The sequence below is a fragment of the Palaemon carinicauda genome, chromosome 21 (assembly GCF_036898095.1).
Source record: "Palaemon carinicauda isolate YSFRI2023 chromosome 21, ASM3689809v2, whole genome shotgun sequence".
Lineage (NCBI taxonomy): Eukaryota > Metazoa > Arthropoda > Malacostraca > Decapoda > Palaemonidae > Palaemon > Palaemon carinicauda.
Genome location: NC_090745.1, coordinates 28,073,958 through 28,089,806, shown reverse-complemented (window position 1 = coordinate 28,089,806; position 15,849 = coordinate 28,073,958). Strand labels below are relative to the sequence as shown.

General features: G+C 44.0%; 1 protein-coding gene across 1 annotated transcript in view; it reads right to left on the bottom strand.

Moving 5' to 3' along the window:
* The window catches only part of LOC137615242 (rho guanine nucleotide exchange factor 38-like), a 396,680-nt gene that overhangs the window by 9,105 nt on the left and 371,726 nt on the right, over positions 1-15,849 (bottom strand). The window contains exon 16 of the mRNA XM_068344950.1: positions 11,463-11,629. Within this exon, the coding sequence (XP_068201051.1) occupies positions 11,463-11,629 (167 nt within the window). The remainder of the gene's footprint in view (positions 1-11,462; positions 11,630-15,849) is intronic.

Sequence of the window (15,849 nt, the reverse complement as noted above, 5' to 3'; positions counted from 1 at the left end):
GGTTTTAGGTAGTGGCGTTTAAAAACTTTAGGGGACTTCCAGCCTGTATATTTCGTGAGCTCATCAAATTTCATGTGATGGAAGAAATTAATTGAAGTAGCAACAGCTCGAATATCATGGACATGGGGGAATGATTCAGGATTAGCCTGTTTAATAAAATAAAGGATTTGTTGCCTGATTCCTTTAAGGGTAATGGTTCCTCCATTTTCTCTAATGAATAAGGGCCCTGTGGTTGTAATGGAAGTTCTATTTAAGTAGGCTTCCATGGTGGTAACTGGGCACAGGGATGGATCCCGAGGAAGTGGAACAATCTTCCAGGGAGACCATCTGTTCTGAGGGTCCTCATTTTTAGCCAGGAAAACTTTGCTAGGGGAGAGAAGGACTTCTCCCGAAGAGAGGAATTCAATATGACCTGGATCTCTTGACAAGGCAGATAGTTCTGAAATTCTGGAGCCAGAAGCAAGGCTCAGTAGGAACAATGTCTTCCTTAATAGTGCCATGTAATTGCAGGATTCATTAAGAGTGTCAGAGGCCAGCTTCAGGACATCATTCAAAAACCAGGAAACTGCACTAGGGCGAGTTGATGGTTTTAATCTGGCACAAGCTCTCGGGATGGACGAGAAGTATGAATCCATAAGGTCAATATCAAAACCAGTATGGAAGATATTTTTCAAAGCTGATTTGATCGTAGTGATGGTGTTGGCTGCCAGGCCTGATTCAAAGAGAGTTCTGGAGAAGGTCACAGTTAGGTTCATCGTCATCTTCTCAACCTTTGAGTCCTTTAAAAATTTTGCAAGTTTTTTAACTGCTGAGTCATATTGACGGAGGGTGGATTCCCTTTTGTCCGATTCCAAGAATAGGGTATTTAGAGGGTCAATATTTGCACCCTTTTGAGCTGCAAACTTCATGAAGTCCATAAAGTTAGGGCACTCTGAATTCTTGAGGAAGCTAACACATTGCGAATTTGTACTACTTGTGTTAGTATAGGGTTGGGAATCTGCCGAGGGCAGAAGCCCAGTTCCAGCAACAGAGGAAACCAACTGCTCTTGGGCCAGTTGGGGGCTACCAGAGCCACTCAGCCTCTGAAAGACCTGAGTTTGTCCAATACTTTCAGCAGGATAAGCTCGAGGGTCCAGGTTGGGGGCCACGTAACATTCTAGTTTGTGGTTGGATTCCGTCGCAAACAAGTCCACTTGGAGACCCGGGACCTGATATAAGATCCATTTGAATGACTGTTCGTCTAGGGACCATTCCGACTCCAGCGGAGTTGTCTTCGAAAGTGCGTCCGCCACTTCATTCCGCACTCCCGCAAGGTGGACTGCTGACAAATGCCACTTGTTCGATGTCGCCATGGAGAATATTGCTAACATGACGTGGTTTATGTGGGCTGACTTGGAGCCTCCTCTGTTTATGCAGTGGACTATGACTGCGCTATCTAGAACCAGCCTGATATGAAGGTTCCTGGCTGGTTTCAGTCGTTTTAGAGTAAGGAATACTGCCATGGCCTCTAGTACTGTACATTGATGTGAAATTGTCGGAATATCGTCGACCATAGTCCCTGGGCTTTCTTGTGCAGGGAGTATCCTCCACACCCTGTTAAGGAGGCGTCTGTGTGAATGACGAGTTCTGGGGCTGGATATTGCAAGGGGACTGACTTCGATAGGCTTTTGACTTTCATCCATGGCTGAAGACTTTCCCTCAGGATTGTGGGAAGTCGAGCACTTTAGTCTCGACGCTTCTTGTTTGCCCTGGATCGCAATACTCTGTTTATGTCCTTTAGTTTGGCCTTTAGGACAATGTCTGTTACGAAGGCGAACTGTAAGGAGCCTAGAATTCTTTCCTGATTCCTCCTGGACGTCAACTTGTCCCTGAGAGACCGTTTCGTGTTCTTTGCTATTTCCGTCCTCTTGGCTTTTGGGAGGCATAGCGGATGGGAGCGCAGGTCCCATTGTAATCCCAACCATTGAAACTTGGTCTCCGGGACCAGGCGGGATTTGTCGAGGTTGACCTGAAACCCTAACTGACGAAGGGAGGTGAGAACCTTGTCCGTTGCCGTGAGGCAGTTCTTGACATTGTCTGCCCAGACGAGCCAGTCGTCCAGATAAGCCACTATTTGAATCCCTTGGATTCAAAGGTCTTGAATTACCGTCTCTGCTAGTCTGGTGAAGATCCTGGGCGCTATGTTGAGCCCGAATGGCATCACTTTGAATGCATAGGCTTGTTTGCCTAGTTTGAAGCCTAGGAAAGGACGAAAGTTTCTTGCTATTGGAATGTGATAGTAGGCATCGGTAAGATCTTTAGAGGTGGTGACGGCCCCACGGGGAAGTAAGGTCCGCACCTGAGAGACGGTTAGCATGTGGAACTTGTCGCAACGAATGAAGGAGTTCAGACAGGACAGGTCTAAGATTACTCTTCGCTTGTCTGAGCCTTTTTTTGGCACGCTGAACAAGCGACCTTGAAATTTTAAGCGATGGACTCTTTGGATTGCGTTCTTCTGCAATAGGTCTTCTGTAAACGATCTTAGCTCCTCCGTTGGAAGTTGAAAGAAACTGGTCGGTGGAGGGCGCCCTTTTATCCAGCTCCACCCCAGACCTTTGGAAATTATGCTGGAAGCCCAATTGCTGAACCTCCAACGGTCTCGAAAGACGTAAAGTCTCCCTCCTAACTGAAGATTTTCAATGGGCTGAGGATGACTTGCCTCCTCTGCCTCCGCGGAATTCCTTGCCTCGGTTGAAACCCCTTCCGCCACCTCTGTTATGAAAGGCACCACTGGCTCCAGAGCCTCTGTTATGTTGGTAGCCATGGAAGGAACCTTGGGACTCGTAGGTGTGGTTAAAGGCAGGGGAGGTAGCATACGACGTCGACGCTACCTGTGCCTGAGGGACCAACACATACTGTTGTTGAGGGTGTCCCTTCGAAGTAGAAGGTTGGGTGGGTTGTACAACCTGAAGGGACTGTCTGTTCTGGGAGGAATGGAAGGGCCTCAACCTCTTCCTGCCTCGGGCCAAGGCGCCAGCTGGCTCAAACTTCCGCTTGGGGACTAGGCCCCATCTAATTTTGAGGCTCTGGTTAACCCTAGCTGCCTCGCAGAGAACAGAGTTTACCAAGTCCTCCGGGAAGAGGTCCGGGCCCCAAACCGGGGCTTTGATGAACCTATTAGGCTCATGCCTGATGGTAGCCTCGGCTAACACATGTCTCCGGCAACGGAATCTAGCTTTGAGGAACTCAAACGCATCCACTAACAAAGTCTGTAGGAGGGATTTGGTCAGAACTTTAAAAAGAGATTCCTCCTCGTAAGTTATGGCGGTCATCTCGGCCAAAGTGGCTGAATTAATTGACCTACTCAGCCTGCACCGGGCCTCAAACTCAAGGCGGATTAGTGATTCCGGGAGCTTGGGGAGGCGTTCGCTGAACTGTGTGGAAGCACAGTCAGCGCTCAGTTTGCCTGCCGTAAAGGTGGCCGGGGATTTTCTTCCTTGGCAGACTGATAGGCTATGTCCACGATCTTGGTGACGCATTTGGTGGGGGTTTGCTCGTCAACCACAAACATGGTGTAAGAACTTTTGTGGGGTGTGAGCATCGTGTTCACACAATCCCACTCGTTTAAAGCACGGACTAGGGTAGACTGGGCCTGTTCTTTGGGATAAATAACAGTCTCCCTAGGGACTTTATCTAACCGGACCAGAGCCTCTTTGGTCAAACGGGCGAAGCCGGGGAAGGGGAATTGGAGTCCCGGCGGGTAGAACTCGAAGTCCTCCAGAGGCCGGGTGCCAAAACCCTCGATGGTCAGCATGCCATCGTAAAAGGAGAAAGCAGAGCCATCTTTCAGGGGTTATTCTTGGTGAATGGTGGGAGCTTGGAAGCGTCGGGGATGGGGTATTGCTGCTGTTGTGGCAGCCCCGAACGCATGAGACCTTGCACCAAGTTCTCATTGTTGGAGACCCTCTCAGTGAGGGATGACATCAAAGACCCGATCTGAGAAAGAAGTTCCTTAGAAAAGGCTTTCGGGTCGAAGGGTTCCGCCGGGACGGGAATGGGGGCCGGCGTAGCAATCGAACCATGAGAGGTCGAAGATGCGGCAGCGGAGTCTTTGGGGACTCTAGAGGATGAAGCCTTGACTGACTTCGGGGATTTTGAAGACTTTCGGGTCTTAAGCAAAGGCTTACGGTGAGTCTTAACCTTCGGGGTAACTGGGCAGGGCTTGAAATCAGCCCCGGATGTCCCCGGAAAGCCCTGAAAAAAAGAATGAGCTGAAGTAGAAGAAAAAGTCGGGCTAAGGAGAGGAATCTTAGCCCAGGACCCACCTGCCTCACCTACCTCACTACCTACGTTCGGTTTGTCAAGAGCCATCGGTTCTATATCCAAGTTGAGGGTAGCGACGTCTTCTGTTATAGTCCCGCCCGTCTCCTCCTGGCCCGGGGCTAAGAGCAGGGACTCTATCTTCTCGATAATGGGGTCCGACACATCTTTGGGGACCGCAGCCGATGTCTTGGCATTAGGGTATATGAGGGAACACCATTCCTCAGAGAGAATGTATGGCTGTTTAGCCTTTACATTGCGGGCGAACCCACCGATCCAGACCTTGAGGGTCGCCAGGGCAGAGGTCTTAGCCGGCTGGGAGCTCTGAAAGAGAATAGACTATTACTGGAGGTAAGTGGTTTCCACAAGGGAAGTAAAATAAGAAGGCTTAAGAATCTCCTTGCGAAAACGAGGCCACCGAAAAGGGGACACGTTAAAAATAACATGAATGACAGAGGTTAAGACAATGTAAATTTAAAATTAACCATAATTCCATTTACCGAGTCTGAGGTGAGCGTGGAGGCCAGCTAGGTCCGGAAGCTACGAACGGGGATCCCGTAGATAAAAGTGTTAACATCGAGTGGGGTCCATGAAGTGCGGAACGCCACACGGGGAGGGTGAAGGGAGGGATCCTATAATGGATCCGTGGGGTGCGGAACCGTGAGGTAGCAACCAGGAATAATATGTGAATATATAAAAGACATGGAACCCAAACCATAGTAGAAATCCCTCCCGCCGACCGATGGCCAATCGGAGCGGCGGGGAGAAAACGGCTACGGAAGGTAAACTATAACATCTATACATCTATAACATAGCCTCTCTAACGTACAAGTCCGCTTATGAAGGAGCCAGGCGATATCCCTGGGGAGGGAGGGGGGAGGTAAAAGGGTACGAGAGGACTCGACCCGTAAAACAAAGCAGCTGACTCCAAGGCTCGAAGAGCGAGGCATCCCTGAAGTGGGTATGTAGGCGGGGGGAGGCTATCACGTGGACAGAGAGACCAGGCGTACCAACCTGGTCGAAGAACCACGACATATGAATGATCAATACGGATAGACATAATATAATATAATATAATATAATTGATATGGTATAAAATAAATGAATAGGAAAGCATGCGAATAATATAGAAAGAGAGGGACGCAAGAGAGAGGCAGGGAAGAGCCGAACCTTCCAGCACGGGGAGGACCGAGCTGGGCAGGGAGGGGGCAACATAACACAAAGTCGGTGAGGTGCCGACATAAAATATGAAAACAAACTGCCTCGCGAGAGTCCCACTCAAACTAAAGAAACTACTAGTCGTAAATATAATGTAACGTATCCGCTTATGATAAGAAAACAAAATAACGTGGAGTAACATAAAAAACTAGCAGCGCCCGAAGGCGATCAGGCATGCCAACCTAACACGAACTATGATACCGTAATATCATAACAACTGTATGGTAAATAACGGGATAATGAAATACCATAACAAAATAAAATAACACGGGGTGTAAACCGTGAATTACCCAGATAGGTTCAAAACGAAAAACAATCAGTATGGAAGACTAATTGTAAGGCGTTAAGAACGAGAGAGAGAGGAGGTAGCCAGCCACCATGGCGGTCCCGAAACGGGGCCGCGAACAGTGAAAATTAAAAACTGTGATAAAATAACACCTAAGGGCAAGGCTACCTCCAAAGACTCAAAACTCATAGATCTGGTACTTAACTTCGACGGAGTGACAGTAGAGTCCGACATCATGAGATAAATCCTGGGTAAATCCGGGAAAAACACACACCGAAAAAGAGAACAGCGTAAACCAATGGTGCTATGAAAAGGAGTGACGTCACTAGCGTGGGTTGGACTGTTGGTAGTAGAGATCGGTGCTAGGGTATTGAACGGCACCTCGCTGTACGGGGATATTGAAAGGAGATATTTAAATGGTGCGAGGCCTCTGGTTGTGATTATTTATCACACCCCAGTTATTTATACTGACACCTTATTAGGTGAGCGAGCTGGGTTCAACCTAGCATTCCTAGACAATTTTTTCTCTGGTAAATTCATAGCAGTTTTTACCTTAAAAATGATGTAAAAGGAGCATTTCACTGGGCGGCACAGGTCGGAGCCCAGAAAAGGGCTTTTGCTCAGGTGGCAGGAGTTTCTCAATCGCTTGAGGCAGAGAACTTGTCTCATTTGCTTCTTCTATCGTATGTGCAACAGAAGAAATATTACTGTACAAGATTATAGACAATGATCTGTCTCCTCTGCCATTAGACTCCGTAATACTGACATTAATACAAAGCACCACCTTAGAGAAACTGGCAGTACTACCAATGACGTTCTCTGGCAGGCCACTTTATGGTTGGATTACTGGTTGGGCTCAGTCAGATATTTCTTATGCAACAAAGATTTTTCTTCTGAGCAGAAAAGGGAGGCAATGTCCACCTTGCTTTCTGGTGCCAGAACAACACATTTCCTAACACAATGTTGTCAACCAGTGGTCCCACTGGACTCTGAAACAGCATGACTCTGTTGTTACACAATTCCAAAAGCATGTGTCAAGGAGAGAAGTGCTCTTTAATGAGGAAGACCGACAGAATTGCTTTGTGCTGGGGGAAGCTTGGCCAAGACTCTACTCTACAGTCCAATGGTATCATGCCATTACTCCTTGACACCACCTACACAGAGAACTTCTTGGGTAAAGTATCAGGGGCATAAGAGGAGGTAAAATGCCCCTAAACAGTCCAACTTCAGTAATCAAAGGCCCCAAGCAGTCCTTTCCTGCTAGTGGGATGTAAGGTAGAGGAGGTAGATGTCGTCGGTCCCGCTAGGGGGGATATTCCTCCTACCCATCCACCGGTTGGAGGATGCCTAATAAGCAGGTGACAGAACATTGGTCGGTTTCCATCCGTGCGGGTTATCATGTCACGTTCACTCTTTCCTTTGACTCGTCATCCAGTAATATCGTGTTCCTATGCAAAGGGATCCTTGAGGGAACATGCTCTTCAGGCCAAAGTCCAGACCATGCTAGAGAAGGATGTTCTCCAGGTCTTAGTTTGGTCTCCAGGAGTTTACAGACGACAGTTTCTTGTAGAAAAAGTGTCTGGAGGCTGGAGGCCAGTCATTGATCTCTCTGTCCTGAACGAGTTTGTCCAAAAACTCCATTCAAGATGGAGATGGAAAACAGGCCATCAGACCAAAGGACTTTTGATAACTCTGGACCTGAATGATGTGTACTTCCAGATCCCAATCCATCTATCGTCAAGGAAATACCTAAGACTCGTCTTGAATGAAAGATATACCAGTTCAAGGTGATGTACTTCGGCCTGTCCACAGCTCCCAAGGTGTTCACAACGATTTTCTTCCTGGTGACAACCTTGGCTCACAAGAACGGCATTCATATATTGCGTTATCTAGATGATTAACTGATTCTAGCAGACTTGGTGGAGACCCTTCTCCTACACAGAGACAGGCTACTCGAATTTTGCTGTGATCTGGGTATCATAGTAAGTTGTGAAAAGTCCTCCCTGCAACTATCTCAGAAACTGGTACAGTATACCTTGGGATGCAAAAAGACATCCAATTAGTTAAAATCCTTCCATACAAAAGCAGAATAGAGAGGTTAAAGCAGGCAGCATGCCCCTTTCTGATGCAAGACTCAATACCAAAACACCAGTGGCCTCGACTGGTAGGACACCTGATCTCCCTGCAGCGTCTGGTGCCCCTTAGCCGTCTTTGCATCTGGTCTCTCCAGTGGCAGCTGAAGACCTTCTGGTCTGAGCACAAAGAACCCTCAAACAGCCAGGTTCCAGTGGAGCCAGAACAAAAGAGAGACCTGAGTTAGTGGATGTTAGACACCAAGCTCCTCAGAGGAGTAGATCTCTCTCCTCCCCAGCATGGATACTCTCCAGATGCATCAAAAGAAAGGTTGGGCCTCACTTCTAGATGGTGGTCCATTTCCGAGCAGCATTGCCATGTTAACCTCTTGGAAATAAGAGCAGCTTTTCTGGCCCCCAAAAGCAATTCCAACAGTGATACTGATGAGCAACAACACCACAGTAGTCGCATACTTTAGTAAGCAACTATGCCATATAGCTGTAGAAATAAAATGGAGGGAAGACAACTTGGTAGTCCTATCAGCCCATTTCATCTCGGGCAAGTAAATCATCTTGGCAGACTATCTGAGCAGAACTCGGATAGCTCGCTCCGATTGGTCTTTGAATCATTAGATAGCCAACAAAGTCTTGAATTTGTGAAGTTCACCAATGATAGACATGTTCGCGACGTCTCTCAACCGGAAATTTCCGGTCTACTGCTCTCCAGTACCATATTCCAAGGCATTTTGGCAGGATGCCTTCCAACATTAGTTAGACAATCTAGATGTCTATGCATTTGCCCCCAGTTCTGCCTATTAAGGAGGCTTCTAAACAAAGTAAGGGCATCACATGACCTGTCGATGGCCCTCATGGCTCCAATGTGGCAGCATGCAGGATGGTTTCCGGAACTTCTACATCTGCTCATAGAGGTGTTGAGGGAGCTCCCTCCAATTTCACATCTACTTAAACAACCACATGCAAAGATTTACCACAAGACAGTGGCTTTGCTGTCTTCATGCTTGGAGATTATCCAGCATCTCCTCTTGAAAAGAGGCTTTTCGCAGATAGTAGTGAAAAGGATGTCTGGATACCTCCTATTAGGCGAAGTGGTCACTCTTTCGTGACAGTGAAATTCTTGCTATAACTCCAGGAGGAAATACTCTGCCCAGTCTTGGTGGTGAAAGCTTACCGCTCAGCCTTGAACCTTTAGACTGAACAGAGTTAACATTTCATCCTCGACAGAATTCTCTCTTCTAATATGGAGTTTCAAGCGTACTTGCCCTCAGCCAGAAGTCGAACCGCTCCCTTGGAATGTAGTTCGTGTACAACAGGTCCTGTAAGGAGCAATATACGAGCCGCTGTGCGTCATCAGATCATAACTTGATGCCCAAGATGGTCTTCCTTTTTGCCTTGGCCTCTGCTAAGAGAGTCGGCGATTTGCATGGACTTTCTTATGACATAACTCATTCAAGGGGATGCAGGCAGGTACACTGAACTTCGTCCCCGAGTTTGTTGCAAGACTCGAAATCCGGCTGTAGCGGATCCTAGATTTGGGCCCTTCTGAACTGAGAGTTTCCATACTGTAACCAATGGCCCAGACCAATAGTTACTTTGCCCTGTGAGGGCTCTGAGGAGTTATCTTAATGAATTTCAGGAGCTCACCCACATGTCAACAAACTGTTAGCGAGTACAGGCAGGGTCAAGAGGAGAGTCAACAAGCATACAATCTCTTCTTGGATTTGACAGGTCATAGATTGGGCCTTGAATCCAGACTCTCCTCCACAAAATTTTATATGCAGAGCTCATGATATTTGGGGAATCAGTATGTCTATAACATTCAGAAAGAACTACTCTGTGGCACAGGTACTTCAGGCATGTGTTTGGTTTGAAAGCATCAGACGACCTTTACAACCCACTATTGTACCTACAAGACGTAACCAACAGGAACCTGGATACATTCTCCATAGGTTCTGTGGTGGTTGCACAACATGTGGTTTAAGATGCCTCAGCTCCATTGCAGGACAAGTAACATTTGGTCAAGGACATACGTTACCCGGGATTAGTCTGGGATGAGTGTTAGAGTGACTGGCATCTTATCCCTTCACCTTCCCCTCTCTTGGGGCACAGCATTTGTGGAACTCTGCAAGCTGAACTCCTACATCTGCAGGTAATAGCCATATCCCTTGTGTAACCTGATATATAAAATATACAGTATTTGTTATGTCTCCGTTCACCCTGTTAGTGGGAGTCGGGTAATGTCTCGATTAAGTAAGCGGAGTTATACTCCAAGAATCCTTACCTAGATGTCACAATGCTTAGTTCTCATACACATACTGATTGCCTGTACCGTCAGCTGTTGCAAAGCACACTCATACCCTGGTTCATGTTACCAGCCAGTTGGTTAGGACTTTAATCCACCCAAGGGTGAGTTTCCATAGTAAAGAGTGAAATGGTTTGCATTATGTGTTGGAACAAATGACAAATTTTAAATTTGTATTTTTCCTAACTACAGTATACAAACCTTGAGCTCTTTATTCACATTAGCCCACTGTCACCTATCCCTCAGAAGTCCTGCCTGCAATCAAAAGTGACATCATATCATCAGTGTGTGTGGGGTGGCTGGTCTACCCCTACTAATTAGCGACGGGTCGTTATACCTAGCTATAAGGATTTATGGCTAATTTCAGCTTCTGTCAAGGTCTATATCCATTATAAAGAGCTCAAGGTTTGTAGAGTAAGGAAAAATACAAATACCTTCAAATTTGCCATTTTACCAACATATCCGTCCATAATCCATATTGGTTTAACTATAGTATTACACAACTTTATACTGTATTTGTTTGAAAGGTCCATCTTTAGAACCAATAACACCTAAACCTATTGACTACTTTTATGATCAATCAGACACTTCCTGTGATTCACTAAATTCCTAAAATTGATGTTTAACCAGATAACAAGAAGTCCTAATTTCCCTACCTTTTACCAAGGAATCTAACTCAAGTTGAACTGTCTTTGAATTCTATAACAATATAATGTCATCAGCGATTTATTACACTTCTCTCACTTTCAATCAATAACCACAGTTGCTTTGACAACTCATCTTTACATAACTTAGATATAAAAAAGAATACTACCCTTCATCCTACCAGTCCTAACTTCAAATAAATTAGAAAATTTTCAACAACTATCTTTAAAACGATTGTAATTTTACAATTTCAAAATATCTACAAACTAAGAAATCCAATAAAATCTTATGAGATAACATACCAATACAAAATGTCAAATGCTTTTTCATACATAATAGCCCTATGACCTTGTAAGAGGTGGAGGCATTGCCCAAAGACACTTGCTCCTTGACCAATAAGAGTGGGAGACTCAACCATAGGTAGTAGATTCCACATAGGACTTCCAGGTACAGTACAGTGGTTCTAGGTTCTCTTATGCCCAAAAAGTGACAACATATCGCTTTCCTATAAGCTGCTATGATCGAAAAGTCATAAAGAATGTTCACAGCTAACAAACTATGAGTAGGCAGAGCAAGATGCTCAAACGGGGTTTGATCTTAACATTTTAATAACGAAGCTTACCTCTGCAGCACAAGGTATGAGGCTGGGACATATCCTTGAAATCCATAGTCATCTTTCACATACCACCAATCTGGGTATTCAGTATGTATGCCAACAACAACTTGGCCTTTCTTTATAGTTAACTGGGATGGATCTGCAGCCGTAAAGTTGTACAAAACGATGTATTGCTGTAATGAAATAACTCAGAATTAACCTATAGAATACCTAGACTATCAGAAAAATCACACCACCACTACAAGTAAAAAATTAAACAAGACTCATAAATTAGGTATTATCCACTTTATGAAATATTCAATACTTCAACAATTCCAAGAATAAGGACTCTGTCTATTGGAAAAAACTCTATACTTACCTGATGTTCAAACTGCTTTGAACAAGATATCTCAATATCAATGTTTCCCCGAAAACCTGAAAATTTCCTATTTCCTTCTTTTCAAGAGGTCATGCCTCTTTCCCAATGAGGTGACATTTGGTAGTTAATGTCAACCTAAATCAACGGGGTATAGAAATAACAAAATTTATTATTAAAGAGATAGAAAATTTAGTCCTAAAAATATACTCATTAAGACATATGACTCGTCTCTGAGTTTAGTGCCTTGGTACAAAACCTTTAAAACTACGGTTATTCTAAATGCCGTACCTCTATGCCTCATTAAAGTCATCCATTAATAAAATTAAACACAACCTAACTTTATTAAACCACTTCCCCACCAGCTACTATGGCCAATAATCTTAATAAGAGAACCAGGATTATTTAAGATAATGTTTAGGGAATAATGATTTGGTACAACATGACTTACAGCTAAAACTCTTTCCAAAGAAAGATTTCAACAAAAATTTAGCATTGTAATTGCACTTTTATTGTCATACACTCTAAGTAGCCAGTCTTTCTTATAACTTTGACGTAACTCCTGAGCTTCTGTGACCAATCTTTTAACCAGAAAAGATGTATCATTCAGATAAAGGCGGCTTTGACAACCTAGCCACGCAAAAAAAAAAAAAAAAAAAAAAAAGGAACATTCTCCTTAATATTTTCAGTTTTAGTCCAAGAAAACTTAGCTCTTACAGGCCAAGGAAAACTATTTTATAATGCACTTAAGAATTTCTTTTCCAAGGATGGAAATTGAAAAATTTGTTGGTAAACTTTTTGTCTTAAAATTATTCCTTTCCAGGTTATAGATTTGGATCAGAGGACGACTTAGACTCCGCAAAGGAGGAACCTTTACTGCAGTGTAATTCAGAAGAGGCTTCGGTCTTTTCTAAGAGTTATCTCCCACGAGACACCTCGATAACTGTGTTACTTTCTAGGTCAGATCTGATTCTGGGTTTTGCTAGGCAGGTTAGAGGTCTGCCTGGATTCGGTACTCTTGCGTCCTTCGTGGATACCTCGATTATAGCCAAAATAGTGAAGGTTTCAATTTTCTCCCTCTACGGTCAGCCCACTCAAGGTGACACTTCCACGCAGTTTCGACCCACCATCTGTTTCTTTTACGCTCCAGCCTATGGATTCGGCTGTGACTGGGCCTTCAGGTTACTAGCTTCCTGAGAAGCATCTAGTGAGATCTCTTACTTTCAGTCCTACAGATTCCGCTGTGGCTCAGCTTTTGGGTTACCAGCTTCCTGGGAAGGGTCTAGAGGAAGTTCTTCCTTCCAATTCAAGTATTGAAGGCTAGGTAGTGGGAGAGGAGAGAGGCACAGGTGACTTCTTCCATGGATGTAGAGGGAGGGGACTCAGTGGGAAACCCTTGGTGATCCTGTGATGAATGTACCTTTGAGCTAGAGTCGAATATTTCTTGGCATGAGAGCATGGACTTGCCAATCAATGATACTGTATCGAATTCGAGAACCTCTCAGCATTTCAAGATTTATGATGGAGGTTCAATGTTCTGTCTCTCATGGCATGTCCCCAGCTAATCCCAAAAGTTGTTCCGATACTATATAAGTTTGCTTAGAATACCCTGGCAGAGGCAGTTTTAAATGCCAGACGATTCCTTTAGACCACAGTTTGCTTGAATGACAGTGCCAGGCCAAAAACCTTCCTTTTTGTCCAAAAATCCAAGTAATTGAGAGGGGTGCTATTAAAAGGAGATTTTACCTTGCCCAGTGTAGTGCCTTTCTGGAAGGTATATCCTAAAGAGTTTTGAGAGATTCACAGTACCAAAGGATTTCCATGGAGACTTTCTCCCTCTAAATGGGTTGCTCAGGTAAATACCAATCAATTGGGCAAGCATTTTCCTTTAGTTTTAGATTATCTTAGGACTAGAATTCAGTGCCCAAAAGAGTTTGTTTAACTTAGTGTCTGTGGTCCACTTTGGAAGTGGGAGCTATAGGGAGACCCCAGATGGCCACCTTTGCAGTAGTCAAGCTACTGTGCAAACCTGTCTACGAGGCTTCGCAGAACTTTGTTAAAGAAAAAGTATGAAGTAAGATGCAATGTCCTGGCAGCCTTCAAACTGAAATGGGTAGAAGTCAAGGAATTTCTGTTTAGTGCTCCTCTATACAAATTTCTCTTCTCTCAAGTCCTAGAGGACAAAACCAAAGCCATGGCAGAGGCAATGGCCACTTCACTTCCAGAAAAATGGAGGAAAGGTTTTCAGCACTTACTAAACAAATGGAAGGCCCCCTTTCACAAGACTGTACTCTATAAGATCCAGAAGCAGGCTCAAAAGCAGCATGCAAAGAGATCAGCTCCTTTATTTCCATCCCAAGCCTCGACCTATGCCTAAGTTTCCTCAGGAGGAAAGGGGTAGCAAAGCTATCTTTCCCAAGGTGATGTCCAATTGTCGTGGTATGACAGTGAAACATATTTTGTAGATTTGAGAACAAAGCCCTCAGAAGAATATTGGGAGTTAAACGGCAGGAGAGGAATAGACATGAAACCATAAAAGATATTACTCGAGTTGGAAGACCCAGGCCTACGTGGCTGAGGACTACGAAGCGGGAAGTAAGAAATGATGAATGAAGAAGTATTGATTTAAAAGCTTAAGATAGAGACGAATGGCGAAATCTAACCGAGGCCCCTTACGTCAATAGGCGTAGGAGATGTTTATATGAACTGCCAAGGCAAATACTCATTAAAATCATATTCAATCTGAATGCCAGCAAAGGAGATATCATCATCTTATGTGGACATTTTTTTCATCAAAAAGTAATGCAAAATGTACAATATCATCCAAACCAATTTTAGTTACTGCCTTATTTTTTGACTTGCACTAATCAAAATGAAACATTCCAATGACTTATTAAGCTTATTAGTGGACTGTGAAATCTAAAATAGATGAATTACAGGGTCTGAAAGAAATTTTGTCTCTGAGAAAGCGTAGAACAGTCTCCATGCTTCTCAATGTAGCATGAAAGGATTTGGAAGGTACCACTCTCAAAAGAGGTTGTTCAAGAAGAATGGCTGTATGGCAACCTCCTTAGTTACTCGATCCACGGGAGTCATAAATCTTAAAACCCCTTTCTCTACACTCAATAAGGGGCCAATAGCATGATCCTGCCTTCCATTAATACAATAAAATACATACTTATCTTGTACTGAACTGGTTTATCGCCTGTTAAGTCATGGGAGAAATGTACCGAGCTGTAAAAGGCAGTTAGGTCACTCCACTGCTTCTCTAGGAGTTTCAGTACCCAACTGTGACTATTATTTTCTAAATACGACCTTTACTATGAATGTTGAGAACCGTCAAAAGTTTAGATTTTGGATAAGAGAAGAATGCAGGATAAAGCAATTCAACAGGATAAAGCAATTCATTAGGTCACTATGATTCGGAAAGCACTCATCCCCCAAGCAGTAGACTACCCCATACTTAACCACACATGGAAAAATTTTCTGCCATCTACTCATAACTGCTCACATTAAATAACGGACCACTTCCTATACAAGGGCACCTGGAGCTGGTGAACAAAACACCTCGTATCTTATTGTCTAGATATGTTACAAACAAGACTACATTTTGGTTATCCCCACCAATTCCAAACCTCAAGAAATACTTCCAGATGTTCTTCACTTTTGACTTTCAGCTCAGGACTAAAAGAAGTGGTTGAAGTGAGATTTCAAACTTTAAAGGACTCAGGTTTGTTCAGCTAAGAAAAATACAAATTACCTTTAAATATGTTATTTGTTCATACAAGTATACAAACCTTTTGTCCTTTGAAATAGGAAGACTTACCGATTAGTGGGTCAGAAGTGGTTGAAGTGAGATTTAAAACTTTAAAGGACTCAGGTTTGTACAGCTAAGAAAAATAAAAATTACTTTTAAATATGTTATTTGTTCCTACAAGTATACAAACCTCTTGTCCTTTGAAATAGGGAGACTCACTGATTATTGGGTAAGAAGTACCCCTAGAACCAAACTGGTTAGTTCTTTTTCATTCCTGGAAG